General features: G+C 40.2%; 1 protein-coding gene across 3 annotated transcripts in view; it reads left to right on the top strand.

The window, feature by feature from the left end:
* The first annotated feature begins 9462 nt into the window (after positions 1-9462).
* Positions 9463-14151, top strand: part of gpr143 (G protein-coupled receptor 143) — a 38003-nt gene continuing 33314 nt past the window's right edge. Inside the window, exon 1 of one of the 3 annotated variants that reach the window (XM_039743585.1) lies at positions 9463-10774. In XM_039743585.1, the coding sequence (XP_039599519.1) occupies positions 10519-10774 (256 nt within the window). In that variant the 5' untranslated portion in view covers positions 9463-10518. The remainder of the gene's footprint in view (positions 10775-14151) is intronic. The other 2 variants (XM_039743584.1, XM_039743586.1) reach the window with 2 other exon arrangements.

The following is a 14151-nucleotide window of genomic DNA, read 5'->3' as shown; positions in this document are numbered from 1 at the left end:
ATTAATATTCGCAGGCCAGTAGTAAATCTAAACTTTATGTAGCGTCATCCTTCTGCATTAGATCTCTGAGAGGTCTACTTTTTGATGCATTTTTGAATTTCACGCAAAAGATGTTACAACTGAATCCAACTTTAAAAAAAAAATCGGTTAATGTGTATTGAGATGCTCTAAAATAGATAGTGCAGCTTTGACAGGATCTTCATTTAAATAGTGTTAATTCTCCAAACTAACAGAAGAAGGAGGGTAGACCACTTCCTAACATCTTGGTTGTTTTTCTCCCCATTGTTCACCTGGCCTGCACTGGCAGTTCTTTGTAGAGCAGACTCAAGCACACGCTCACGATAACTCACATCTGGCCCATGAAGAGTCAGCAGTCCATCTAAGAACAAGTCCTGGGACTGCAGCAGTGAACTGTAATCCCTGAATGAGACCCATTAAAACACTGGGAGTACATGCAGTTGTAAATCATCAGTAAAGTACACCGTCACTACTCAAAACTCTCAAACACATGGGAACACTGTAAATTGATATCTGACCAAAAATACAAAAGAAATTAAACAAATAATTAATAAATGACTAAATATTACAAGCACAAACACCTCTTGGTTAAATAAACAGTTTTTCCAAAGTACTCACCAGAAGATAAAAAAAATACTAAGTAGTTCTTTCAAGTAGAAAAAAAAAGCTTTCCAATTAAATTAGGATTTCAAATAAATGCAGGAATTTGCCTCCAATTAGGAACTGCCTGGACTTCACTGACTTGAATCCTGACTCTTTGATCTACTGCCCTGGTGATTTGGATTAATTCTTCTGCAAAAATCTATTTGATCCAAGGGCACTTTGAAGAGGACCGTATCTGGGGGAGCACTCCACTGACCGTCAAATGGAAAAACCATCAACCAATAAAAAAATGTGAAAAAGTATTATATTAGCCCAAAGAGAATACTGTGCATATAATCAGCTGAAGGAAAATTCTCATGTCAATATCATTAGTGACGGAGGTTTATAAAAACATCAAGTGTTTTAGGTTGGAATGGAATCATTTAACTTTAAAAGAGGTAGAAACCAGCAGTCTCTCATGTAGACGTATTGCCCATTTTTACTCCTCATTCATATATTTCTGCATTTATAACAACTATCCATCCATCCATTTTCTAACCCACTGAATCTGAATATAGGGTCACAGGAGCCAATCCCAGGGCACAAGGCAGGAACCAATCCTGGGCAGGGTGCCAACGCACCACAGGACACACACAAACACACCCGGGCCAATTTAGAATCGCCAGTCCACCTAACCTGCATGTCTTTGGATTATGGGAGGAAACCCACGCAGACACGGGGAGAACATGCAAACTCCACGCAGGGAGGACCCGGGAAGCGAACCCGGGTCTCCTAACTGCGAGGCAGCAGCGCTACCACTGCGCCACCGTGCCGCCACTTATAACAACTAATGTTAGTGTAAATTTAAATAGTGAGCATGGTAATATAATTATTCAATTGCCAATTGTGCATCTGCTAAAGAACCGTCCGCTTCTGATGAACAGAACCCGGTGTCATTAAGAGGTACAAATGAATACGTTACTAATCACACCAGGGTCTTCTCTTCAGGCACTCACATGCAATGCTTTATATGAATTTTATAGAAAGGGTCAAAATTAAGCTGAACAGAATAAAATATATGACTATGTACTTCCAACAACAATTCTGAGTAAGTCTGAAGCTAAAATAAACTAAAGGTGCAATATACATAAAATGTTTATTATTGATGTATCATTGAAATTACACCAAACATGGAATTCAATTAACCAGGCGGTTCAACCACAACCAGTATCTGCCTTTTGATTGAGAAACTCTGGTGCCACTGTGGCATAACAGAACTGAGTTGGGCATCTCTGACCCAGAGAATAAAGCCATACCCACTTGGAATTTATTTTAATGGAGGGTAAAGTACAACACACACCCCAGAAATACAGATGTGATGCATCTAGTTACAACGTACTCACCAGTACACGTGTGATTTGTGTTTGCAGTAAATTATCAAAATTTTTCTTTGTAACATGGGGACCAGGGTTCGAGTCCTGGGTGCTCCTTGAATGGAGTTTGCATGTTCTCTTTTTGTGTCCTCCAGATGCTCCAGTTTCCTCCCACTTTCCAAAGACATATAGGATATGTGGATTGGTGCTGCTGAATTGGCCTGTGCTTGTTTACTCTTTGCAAAGGACAAGCAGCCTGTCTAAGTCTTGCTCCTGATACTTGCTGGGATAGGCTCTGCCTTCCCTGCAGCCTTGCTCCGGATATGTGGGTTTGGTAATGAATGAATGAGAAACAATTTAGAAATTCCATACCATGTCATACCATACCCTTGTCTAAGCCTGCTTCAACCTGAGCAAGGTTGCAGGCAGGAATGAGGTTGAGGCGAGAGCCAACCCAGCAAGTATAGGACACAAGGTAGGAACAAACCCTGGGCAGGGTGAACACACACACTCTCACTATGTGCATATTTTGTATAGCAAATCCACCTAACCTCCACGACTTTCAACTGTGGGAGGAAACCCGAGCATAGACATGGGGAGAACATGCTAACTCCACACAGGCGAGGAAAGACCCAGGACTCAATCCTAGTCCCCTTACAGCAACCTCTGTGGCACAATGCCACTCTAATTTCAAAATCAGACAGATAACTGTATAATATTTAACTATATTATATAAACATACTGTGCTGTATTCTACTATACTATTTTCATGACTTCAGACTCAATAACATTGAAAAAGACTTGTAATCAGACTTGGACTTGAACAGCAATGGCTGTCGAGATCCATCATGTGACTTGAGAAGATTCAAGATCCAGACCAAACTTCTTTGTGTGCCAATATTTATAACAAGGCAGAAAGGACGTGCCAGAAACACTGGTAATAAGATTTAACTACAAAGATTTAACCAAAATTGTTACCAGAAAAAGAACAGGTTACATTAAACAACATGAGACTTGCTCTTGTAACACCTGAGCCAAGAATATCTAAGTTGATGGTGAAAAGCAAGAACAAGAGTCTCACTGACTGATGTCTTCTCATCAGCTCAGTGTGTTTCTTCCTGGTATACTGGCCTGTGGTCATCATTAGTTGTTTAAAAGGAAATAACATATTATGTGCTTGTATTATTGTTATTATTATTTGAATTTAAAATAGATAGATTAAAACCAGTATCGTTTTATTATTTTAGAAGTACTATAAACTCAAATTATTAAAACAGGGTGGGGAGAAATTTACTTTAGAAAAATTCCTGCAGGTTAACTGGGGCAAAAAGGTTGGCAGTCCCTGCATTAATCATTCCTGAATGTTGCAATTTTCACATTGCATAAAATTAAGTAAAAAACAGAATTCTGACTTGTTTGGGATTTGAAGTTTATGATGGACAAGCACCTTATGCAGGTGTTGTTCCTGTCTTGTGCCCAATACCTGCTGGGATATGCTCTGGCTTTCCTGCCACCCTGCTCAGGATAAGATGTTTTGGAAGATGAATAGATGAACAAGGAATAATTTCAAAATCTGGTTGATAACTATACAGGGTGGTCCAGATCTAATTATGCAATTCTCATTACGCTATCATTTATTAAGTTTATTACATAGAGAATTCACAAAAAATTATTTCTGTTGCCGATAGATGGCAATGAAATCAGTGAATTAATTGAATGTAAATCCATTTTCATTTATTACAAGATATTTAGAACAATTCTTTTGTCTTGTATTGTTTTCCTGCACTGCATTAAAAGTTGCATAATTAGATCTGGACCACCCTATATAATAATTTGTTATACTATATATATATACTACTGTATATACTATATATATCTGTATAGTAGCTGTCCCTCATGGCTTCGCCCGCATAGAAGTGAAACGGGACAGCGAGGAAGGCCCTGCCTGGCTCTCCACTCCTGACATCACGCTTCCCCCTCTTCTCGGCCTGCAGCCTTTGTCTTGGATCAATGCAGATATTTTGCTCCTGCAAGTGAACTATGATTCTTAGTACGATGAGAGAAGTCACAAAATCAACTGGAATGTTTAAGCAAATTATATAAAAAAGCCCTATCTAAATCCATTCAGTAGTTCTCTCATTCGCTAGCTAAGTGGAGGTAAGATATGCCCAGAGGCTGGTGCTGCTCCACAAGCCCCATTCTCACTTTGACAAAGGTGGCAGCACTGTGAGGATTATGTTTTTTGATTTCTCCAGTGCCTTCAGTACCATCCAGCCATTCCTAATAAAGGGTAAACTCAGAAATATGCAGGTGGATGAGCCTGTGGATAATGGACTATCTGTCAGGAAGACCACAAGCTGTGAGCAACATTAGAGCACCTCAAGGAACAGTCATGTCTCCATTTCTCTTAACTCTGTACACCTCTGACTACAAATATAACACCAGGTCATGTCACTTGCAGAAATTCTATAAGGTGGATGAGACAGAGTATAGGAATCAGGTGGGGAACTTTGTTTCTACACCTTACCATTAGCAACATCAAGGAGCTGGGGGTCCGCATCAATGACAGTTTGGATTGGTCTTGTAACACAAAAAAAACTACATAAGAAAGGGGAGAACTGTGTTCCTTTAATGTGAGTAGTGACATCCTTCATACCTTCTACAACTCTGTAATGGCTGCAGTGTGCTTGGCTGGAAACATCACTTCAGGAGACACACCGAAAAACAACCTGATTAAAAGAGTAGGCTCAGTTATGGGACACAGTCTTGACCCCCTGGAAGTCGTAGCAAAGGAGGGAATTAAAACAAAACCGAATGTCATTATGAACAATGCTGCACATCCTTTCCCTGACACACTAACACCAATGACTTTCAGCCAACAAATTATTCAGCAAACGTGTCAAGAAACACTTCATAATGTCTTACTGTGAATGTAGCTGCCAAATCAGATGTTTTCTTTGTTTTTAATCTTCTTCCTTTTAAGTCATTCTGGTGTGTGTTTACACCATACTGTGTGTGAATAATCTATCTATCTATCTATCTGAGGAATGTACTACACATTTTTGATGACACATTGTGGTGGGAAATACATGGAAAATTGTCCATGCAAAAGGATGGCTGCAGCCAGACTCATGCCCTACGACCACATGCTGTGCATTGCACAGTATACAGTGGTCCATCATAATTGCTCTTCAGGACTGTGGAGTTGATAGTGTGCTGGCAAAATGTAGAAAGTTAGTTGGACAATTCCAGTGTAGTCCAGCTAATATAGTCAAACTAAGAGGAGCCCTCATTCAGGATGTGTCCATGTGATGGAATTTTACATTGTCAATGATTACACAATAAGAAATAAGAATGCAATGCGAGCAACCATCACCCACCAAAGAAACCGTTCAGTAAAGCTGACCGATGGAATATGTGACAAAATTGAGATGTTTGAAAAACCTCTAGAGTCTTACAAGTGATAACTTCTAATTTTCATAACCTACCAAATTAATGATGTCAGATTCCAGAGAAATCTAGTGAGAATTATTATCAATTTACATTTTAGGAACTTAGTTCAATTTTATAAAATGAATGCTACTACATTTCAGTTGCATAATGATAAGGTAATTATTTTTCTGTTTTTATTAATATAGTATATACTATTGTTCAAAAGTTTGGAATCACAAAATTTTGTTTTTGAAAGAATTTATAGTTTTGTATCTATCTACCTCTGAATAGATTTAAAAATAGAACTAAGACATTACCGATTTTGCTGACTGTTACTTCTTGAGATGGATAATTTTTAATTTTTTATGCACATATGCAAAGCCCCATTTTCAGCCTCTGTTCCTCTAGTGTCCTATATATGGATGAAGAGCAAATAAAAGGATGCTAGAGGAGTGATTGATGCCTTCTGCCAAGTAGGACAAAGGACATGTTATGGTGTGAGGTTGCTTTGATGATGGCAAAATGCAAATCTTACAAAGAGTGTAATGAATAACGAACCAGAAAGGTTCCCTCTGCATTTTAAAATATCCTGCCATTTGCTGTGAATAGAAACATTTTAAGACATAAAAAGAATATTACAACTGTCAATGTATTGATTGTCATTTCAGATCGATTTAATACCACCTTGGTATCAATTCTTTTAAAAACTAAGAAATTTCTCAGCAGTTCCAAACTTTTAAATCCTAGTGAATGTGTGCATATCGAATGCATTGTATGCTTTCATTACAAACAAGTCAGATTTGCTTGGGGAAGAAAAGGATGTGTCCTTCTCAATGATTTTGCCTGCCCTGTATCATCTTCTGCGTGTGATGAAGGTGTCAGATGATGATCCAGGTTCTATGATCAGATTTAAGGAAAGCTTCACTACTGACCTGTCAAACAGAAAAGACACCCTGAACTTGTCCTGGCTGAAAATAGTAACAGCACATTAACCATAGTTCAAAGATCTGAAATGCCTCCCGAAATCGGAGAGTGAGGAGATTTGGCTGAGCTTAAAGGAAACACTGCAAAATACAACTACCCAGACAGCAGATGTCACACCACCTAAAACTAAAGGGCCCATCTTGGTCTTTGCAACTGACAGAGATGATGACAAAAACAAAACTGCTAACACATCTTTGGATCACTACGAAGCAGAGCCCATTATTCATATGGAGGACTGTCCATTGCAGTGGTGGGCTAAGCATTCAGGTGAGGGTTGAACACATTGCATTCAAAAATACTTGGCATCTCCTGCCTCGACTGTCCCATGTGAGAGGCTTTTCTTACTGTCCAGTCACATTTGTAGAGAAAAAAAGGACTGCACTCTCTGCTGAAAGTGTGGACGGCCTGTTTGTCTAAGCAACTGGCTCAGTAACAAGAAATTACTTAGGTTTATATATTTTTATTTTATTTATATTTTTTTCTGATTTGTTAAAGTGTAATTGTTACAGCTGAATTGTTACTTGATTTATTGCAGCTAATTTGTTATATCTGTTTTTAAGGGAAGTAGAAAGTTTCAGTAAATTATTATACTTTTGGAAATTTTTGTTTGAAAATGACTAGGAAGTTTTTAATTTTATTATTAATTCAAGATATATTTAAATTGTAAATTTGTTTTACTTCATTGAAGTCTACTATATTAAAATAAGGATTTTACCAGTTATTAACTGCACTTTCATTTTTCTATTTGTAATACATTTCTACACTGAACATGTAGTAAAATATACTATGATATAGATTATACTATATGATAAACTGTATTTTTTTCAATGGCATTACAGCATGATTGCATTTGTGACTGATCACACAATTAATCACCAATGTCTATGATTAATCACAATTAAAAAAAAAAATTATCGTTTTCCAGCCCTACAAAAAAGACTTTCAACTCAGATTGGACATGAGCAGCAATGACTTCCACTTGGACTTCAAAAGGACTTGAGAAAACTCAAGATCCAGTCCAGTCTTGTTTGTGGGTTAGTTTACTTAGTGTTCACTTCATGGTTTTCTTGGTCAGACAATGTATTCACTGCTGCTCTAAGGACTCTGCATTGTTCTTCCAGACTGCCCTACTGAATGTTGACCGATTTGTTCTTTTGTAAGTGCAATGCATCATAGGCATGCGGGATGTGAATAAGGAGCTACATAAGCGAGCGACCCGGCACAGATTCACACTGAGACACGTGAAAATGGAACAGAAATATTTTTATTTTCTCTTCAGCCTTGGGGCACGTCTTCCCCCGTGTCCCACAGGCCCAACACAGTCCCAAACACTTAAACACCGTCCAAACACTCTTCCCCTGTGGGGCATGTCTTCCCCGTGAACCCCACAGGTATAACACAATCCCAAAGCACCTTACTTTTAACACAGTAATCCTTTCGCTACCACCACCACCACCACCACCACCACCACTCCACCACCATCACCACCACCACCACCACCACCACCACCACCACTCCTCCTCCTCCTCCTCCTCCTCCTCTCAGGCAACCTCGTCCTCTTCCTCCCGATTCTGGCTCTGAGTGGTGGTTGCTGGCTCCTTTTATGGCCCTCCCGGGAGTGCTCCTGGTGCTTGCTCACCTGTTCCCAATCGTACTCCCGGGTGGGGTAGATGATTAAACCAGCTGGGCTTAACAATCTCTGCCTCGCCCCCTGGCGGCCATCCCAGGTCCCCACAGGGTTGGGGAGAACTCCATCTCCCATGAAACCCTGTGGGAAACTGAGGCATCATCAACCAGGGAGGCTGCCACCAAGCGTCCTGGGGGAGGTACTGAGGAGTCCATGGCTGCTCCCCTGGACCCTTTACTGCAGGGTTGTCCTGACCGGGCATGGGACCCAGCTGTCCATTACAGAGATAACATTTCCTAATAATTTTTTTGTGCTACTTTATTTTTATTATGTTTAGCGCCACTTTGAAATTTGTTTCATGATACATTTGTATTTTTATAACATTTTATTTCTTTTGTTTATTCATGTATGTATATGGAATTGATAGTTTGGAAACTGTAATAATAAGTGTAAAGCATATGTAACAACCATTCATGATCTAAGAAATGACATCATATTCAGTGAAAAATTAATTCTGACTTGTTTGGGAAGTTCATGACTCAAGACTTGCTTGTGCTGTGGTTACTTGAGACTTACCCATCATGACTTGAGATCTGAACGGGAACTTGGGGGTAGAAGCGTATCATTTGCTTGCTACCCTCGGCTGTATAGTTTATATATATATATATATATATATATATATATATATATATATATATATATATATACATATATACAAATGTGTATAATCACATCTGAATCGCAATCTGATTATTTGGATGGTTACCTACCAGGTAATGCATGTGGCTAGCTGGCGAGTTGGCAAACGTCCTCTCAGTTGTGAGAAGCACATCATAGATATGTGACACAGTACCTGCCAAAAAAATGCAAAAAGTACACAATATGTGTTTCACCCTAAGTGGGGCTCATCAGGTGTACGCACCTTTACTTTCCCTTATGGGGATCAAACCTTGGATGACAGCGCAACAGTGGCTGGTTCACTTACTTGACAGGGTGAAGATCAGAGTGTTACATTCATAAGTCTGAAATTGCAATTTGATTATTTGGACAGTTACCTACCAAGACAACGCTTGTGGCTGGGTGGCCATTCAGCAGACATTCGCTATGTTCTCTCAGTTGCAAGAAGCAGATCATAGATATGTGAAATAACACAAAGAGTGCACAACACATTTTTGCCCTAATTGTATACACATATATATATAATATAGAAATATATTTAAATGCATATATAAATAAATAAAATCAAGACAGATAAAGAGCACACAAAAGTTATTTAAGCTGTAGTGTAATCAGCACTGCTGTCACACAGCACAAAAAACCCAAGTTCAAATGCTGTTCTGAACAGTATTGGTTCAGAGGTTGCACGCTCTCCCAATATCCATGAACATTTCTTTTTTGGTACTTGGGTTCTCCTTGATCAATTATTTAATAGCTTAACTGGAGATCCTAATTTGGCCTGATAGGAATGAATGTATTTTGTGCCCTTACTTTGGCCTGGCGCTCTGTTCTATGACTGATTTCTACCTTGCGCCCAATACTGAAGTAGGCATTTAATGTCTGTGACCCTGAGAACTAGATTTAGCGAGCATAAAAACAGACGACTAAACTAGAATCTACAGTAGGATTGGTTACTGCTATTGCAGAACACAACATCTAAACAGCCTTGGTTTCCATACACCCCTACAAGTGAAAAAGTAGGCTGAGAAACTGGACGGCTGGCTCATTGAAGCAGCTTAGTTACTGAGTTTGTTCCTGGACTGCACTTGGTGTTACCACGATTGGCTTCTGCTATCTATGAACTTGAGAACAGGACTAAGCTGGTTTGAACTGGATTAATGGGTGGATGTCACACAATAGACTGACACTCAGTCCAGGTTTGCCTCATTCTCAGTAATGCCAAGAAAGGCGTAGCACTCCCAAAAACTTGTAATTGAAAAAGTGTAATGAAATGCTTGCCTCTGGGTGATTTGCTTTTCAGAAATTAAAGGACTGGCCATCGTGTGTTTGTTCCACAACCCTAAGAATGAAAGTCAAGTTCACAAACGGGATGGTCGGTTAATTAAGCCGGCTTTGTGGTGGATGGCGATTCAGTCCTTCAGGTGTTTATAAAAAATTTTCCTTAAAACATAAGGCAAATGGGGAAGAACGGCCGGTTAATTAAATCGGCGGCTCAGTCTGTGAGGAATATTAACTGCTGCTCATTAAGCAGACGGTTGGTCCTATTTAGGCTTCCTCACCTGAACTCTTTAATTCCTTTAAGAAGGCGCGTTTGAGAGTTCTGATTTGTCAATTTCTATTGGCCTATGCCGTTCATTTTCGCTCTGTTTCTATTTTGTCTCTCACGCCGCGCGGCCCGCACACGAGTCCCCGCGGCGATGCAGGGAAGTCTCCGCGGATTAAAACAAAGCACATGATAGGGCGTCCCGTGATTTAGGCTGCTTGTGCCGCCAGCCAGGACTCCGACTAAATGTTTCTTTTCTCTTCGGGCAGCGTGCTCGCAGGATGGCGTCGCCAAGGCTCGAGACCTTCTGCTGCCCCAACAGAGACGACGCGACCGCCTTCGTCGTGGGCTTCCAGCCGCGCTTCTTCAATGCCATCTGCATCGGCAGCGCCGCCGTGAGCCTGCTGCTCACCATCCTGCAAATCGCGCCCAAGCGGCGCAGTTACCGGCGGCTCGGCCAGTACCCGCTGCAGAAGCCCGCCTCCTCCTCCAGGATCCTGTTCATCGTCAGCTTGTGCGACATCCTGGGATGCCTAGGTGAGTGCCCACCTCGGAAGGTGCGGCCGAGGTGCATTGTTCGTTAACGCCGGGCATCCACTTCTGACCGCTCCCGGGACAATTCAGCAACTCGTGGGTTGTTGTCTCTGTCGTGTTCTCAGAATTACATGTACTGAATATGACAATACGTATTATTGCTCCAAAAAGTGTAAGTAGTAAAGTGAGGCAGTTGGTAGCTATGCCGCCGCACGGCTCTTAGTTTCGTTACCCGCACTTGTTCGCGTGGTGTTTGCAGGTTTTCTTTGTTCAGTGCATTGGAGTACCAGCAGCTTGTTCGGTTTTCCTACCGCCTTGTGACAGACTGACCGCTTGCTGTATTGTCCTGAAGGAGGAGCATGGAGAATGTGGCAGTCGGTGGCTACGACCTATAGTGCCGCATGGATAGGCGCGGACCCGCCGCGATGTTGTGGAAAAATAGTAGACCCGTTAATCGCAGTGTGTCTTTAAAGGTGAAACATTTTGACGGAGTGGAATGAATAATAATAATTATTATTATATAATATGTTTTATTATGTTGTACTGTATGATATGAAGTTAATGTGTTTCAAAGTCATCAGGTGAAAAGCTCTGAACATAACAGACAAGTGGCAATGGCCATTTAATAAACAGTAAACCTATGTTTCCTTTAAGTATATTTCTTATATGAATATTAAAGTAAGCATTATTAGTAAAATATTTCTTACAAAGAAGTAAATCGTTTCCTGAGCTATGTCCGTGTAAGTGCTTAGTTTAGACTTTAGTAAAGCTGAGAGACCCCAAATTTTGGGGTGTGGATTTTTTGTTTCTTAAATAAGGCTAGTATGAATGATCACTTCACTAGATTCATGATTTGGGATGAGTTGTCAAAAACCCATTCATCAATGCCGTGTCTTTACCTTGCTTTGCTTTTTTTCTTTTAAGTGAGGTACACATTTTTCCAAAAGAGTTTGCAAAGAGTTCAACATATGTAAGTTTTCATTTAACAATTCAATAAACCGAGTTAAAAATAAAAGTGGCTGTTACACCACACTATTTAATTTGTTCTGTGATCCAATCAATTAATTTAGTGAACAGACCTTTTTGAATTGTCAGTAGCATTAAACAGGGGGCTGAATGTCTACAGCTTGGCTGAGCCTTTTGTGTGTATATCTATCTCTATCTAAAATTTTTTTATTTTTTTTTGGGTATTCTTACAGTTGTCAATGGTCTTGCAAACTTGTCCTTTACACTACAAAATAGACTGAATTGTATCAACCTACTTTAAGACAGCAGTACAAGAAGAAATTCTTCCTCCTGCAAGTATTTAAATGTAATGCAAAACCTTCTTTGCTCCTCTGCTGCAGATTTAGACTCCATGTGTGCATTAACAGGTATATTGGGAGAAGGATGCTAAGGATAGAGCTGCCAGGTAAGAGGAAGGACTAAGAGGAGGTTTATGGATGTGGAGAGAAATGACATGCAGGTGATGGATGTGACCAAGCAAGGTGCAGAGGACAGAAAGATATGGAAGAAGATGATCTGCTGTGGCAACTGCTAACTGGAGCAGCCAAAAGAAGATACAATGTAGAACTCAAGTTGTTGATGGCCACTGAGAATGATTTTACATACCAACATAAAATTGTTCCCCAACTCTGTTCTCTCGCTCTTCACAACACTGTGAAAGTCTTCTTTCTTGTGTCACACTTGTAATTTTTATTTTGACATTTGTGGCCTCTTCATGTGTGTCACTCCCTCCTCTTTGCTTCTGGCTCCTCTGCGTTTTGAGTCTCCCTTAGTGTGACCGTAAAGGTGATGTCGTGGTGAATTTTTATTTTCATGCCACAGAAACAGTCTCCCTGTGATGTCAAGTGTGCCATTTCCTGTATTACAATAAATGGTGCACTAAATCGAGGGAAGTGCATCGCTCTGCACAGAATTCACACTTTGATGGACTTGGCTAATTTAACTGCATAGTCATGTGGTGACTCAGTTTTAAGATGCACTAAACTAAAGGATCTGTCGTGTTTTTCGGCTCAAGTGCTAGTGAAAGGGCATCTTTTTATATTCACTCCACACATTTAAGAATTCTAGCCACAGTGACAAGCCCTATTCTATCAGGGCCACTGTTGCCAACTGTAAAGTCCTTTAGTGGGGTTCAAACAGTGCCTGACCCATTATGTTTTTAAATAAAAAGGAAATGGCTTAAGAAGTTGATCGAAAGGAGTGTTCCTTTTTGCTTGAGTGATTGCTATTGCTGCTGACTTCCTTGCAGAGGAGAAGGAGAATGCTTGTGTGACCCCTCCAATTCGACATCCCTCTCCATGGTGTCAAGTCATCCCTGGACCACTGTATCCAAATACAATATCCTTCAATGGGATTTGATGAGCAGCTAATTCCACGTCTTAAGTGGAGGGAAAGCAATTGACTTAACTACCCAAGGGAAAGGTTTTTGTGGTTGCTAATTCCATTGCCACTCTCTCAAAGATTGTACACCGTGCCCATTGCAACAAGCTTTGCCCTAACTGTAGCCCGCTGTAAACTTTTCTGGGAGACTTGGAAAGAAACAAAGCAGCTTTGAGTTGAGAGAGGTCCATTACATCAAGTGGTTGACTTTGACGTGATGGAGAGAGCCCACCCTTCGCCAAGCCCTAAAATGGGTGTTCCCTAGAGTAAGTGCTAGTAGACAGTGGACATCGCAAGTTAAGTAGAGCCATGACCAGATTGCCTTAATTATATCTGCTGTTAACACGACTAATCTAAATACTCTATTACAGTGCCTATCTAACATACATATGGTATAGACGCATCTAATTTAAAAGTACTCCGTCGTGTGCTGATTGTTTGTCATGGACCCGATGAATCGCCTTGAACATGGGGAAAGATGCTATATAAATGAAATTTTATTATGGCTCTGATAAACTATGCATTAAATGTTGCATCTTTGTGCACATGTGAATCAGAAGTACAAGTATAGTAATTACACAATTAAAACGATTTATTAATCTTGTCTGATATCTTGACACAATTGGGGAAAAAATATGTGAATCCTCTTCTAAAGCTGTGAATAGAGCCATGCTAATGATGCATTGAACCCAAAAAAAAGTACAGTTTTAATGAGCTGTTTAAAAATAAGTCCGATGTAAGCCAATTGTACTCTAACACAACCAGCCACCCCAACAATCGTTTTGTATAACTATGAATAGATTAAGTGCTGACACCACATTCATCTCTGTGGTGTAAAGGAGCCCTAATTTGACAGGAGCCTCTGGAGAATCGCAGGTCAGAATATTCTTGTAATGGTATTGTCCTTAGTAACTTGCAAGTCACATGTGCATAGTACATTAGTTTCCGTATTTTGAAAACCAGAGCAGAGGGGGACAAGTTCCTTTTATTGGCTA

This window comes from Polypterus senegalus, chromosome 2 (assembly GCF_016835505.1).
Source record: "Polypterus senegalus isolate Bchr_013 chromosome 2, ASM1683550v1, whole genome shotgun sequence".
NCBI classification, from domain to species: Eukaryota; Metazoa; Chordata; class Cladistia; order Polypteriformes; family Polypteridae; genus Polypterus; species Polypterus senegalus.
Note: the sequence above shows the minus strand (reverse complement) of the source record. Positions and strands in the feature narration are given on the sequence as shown.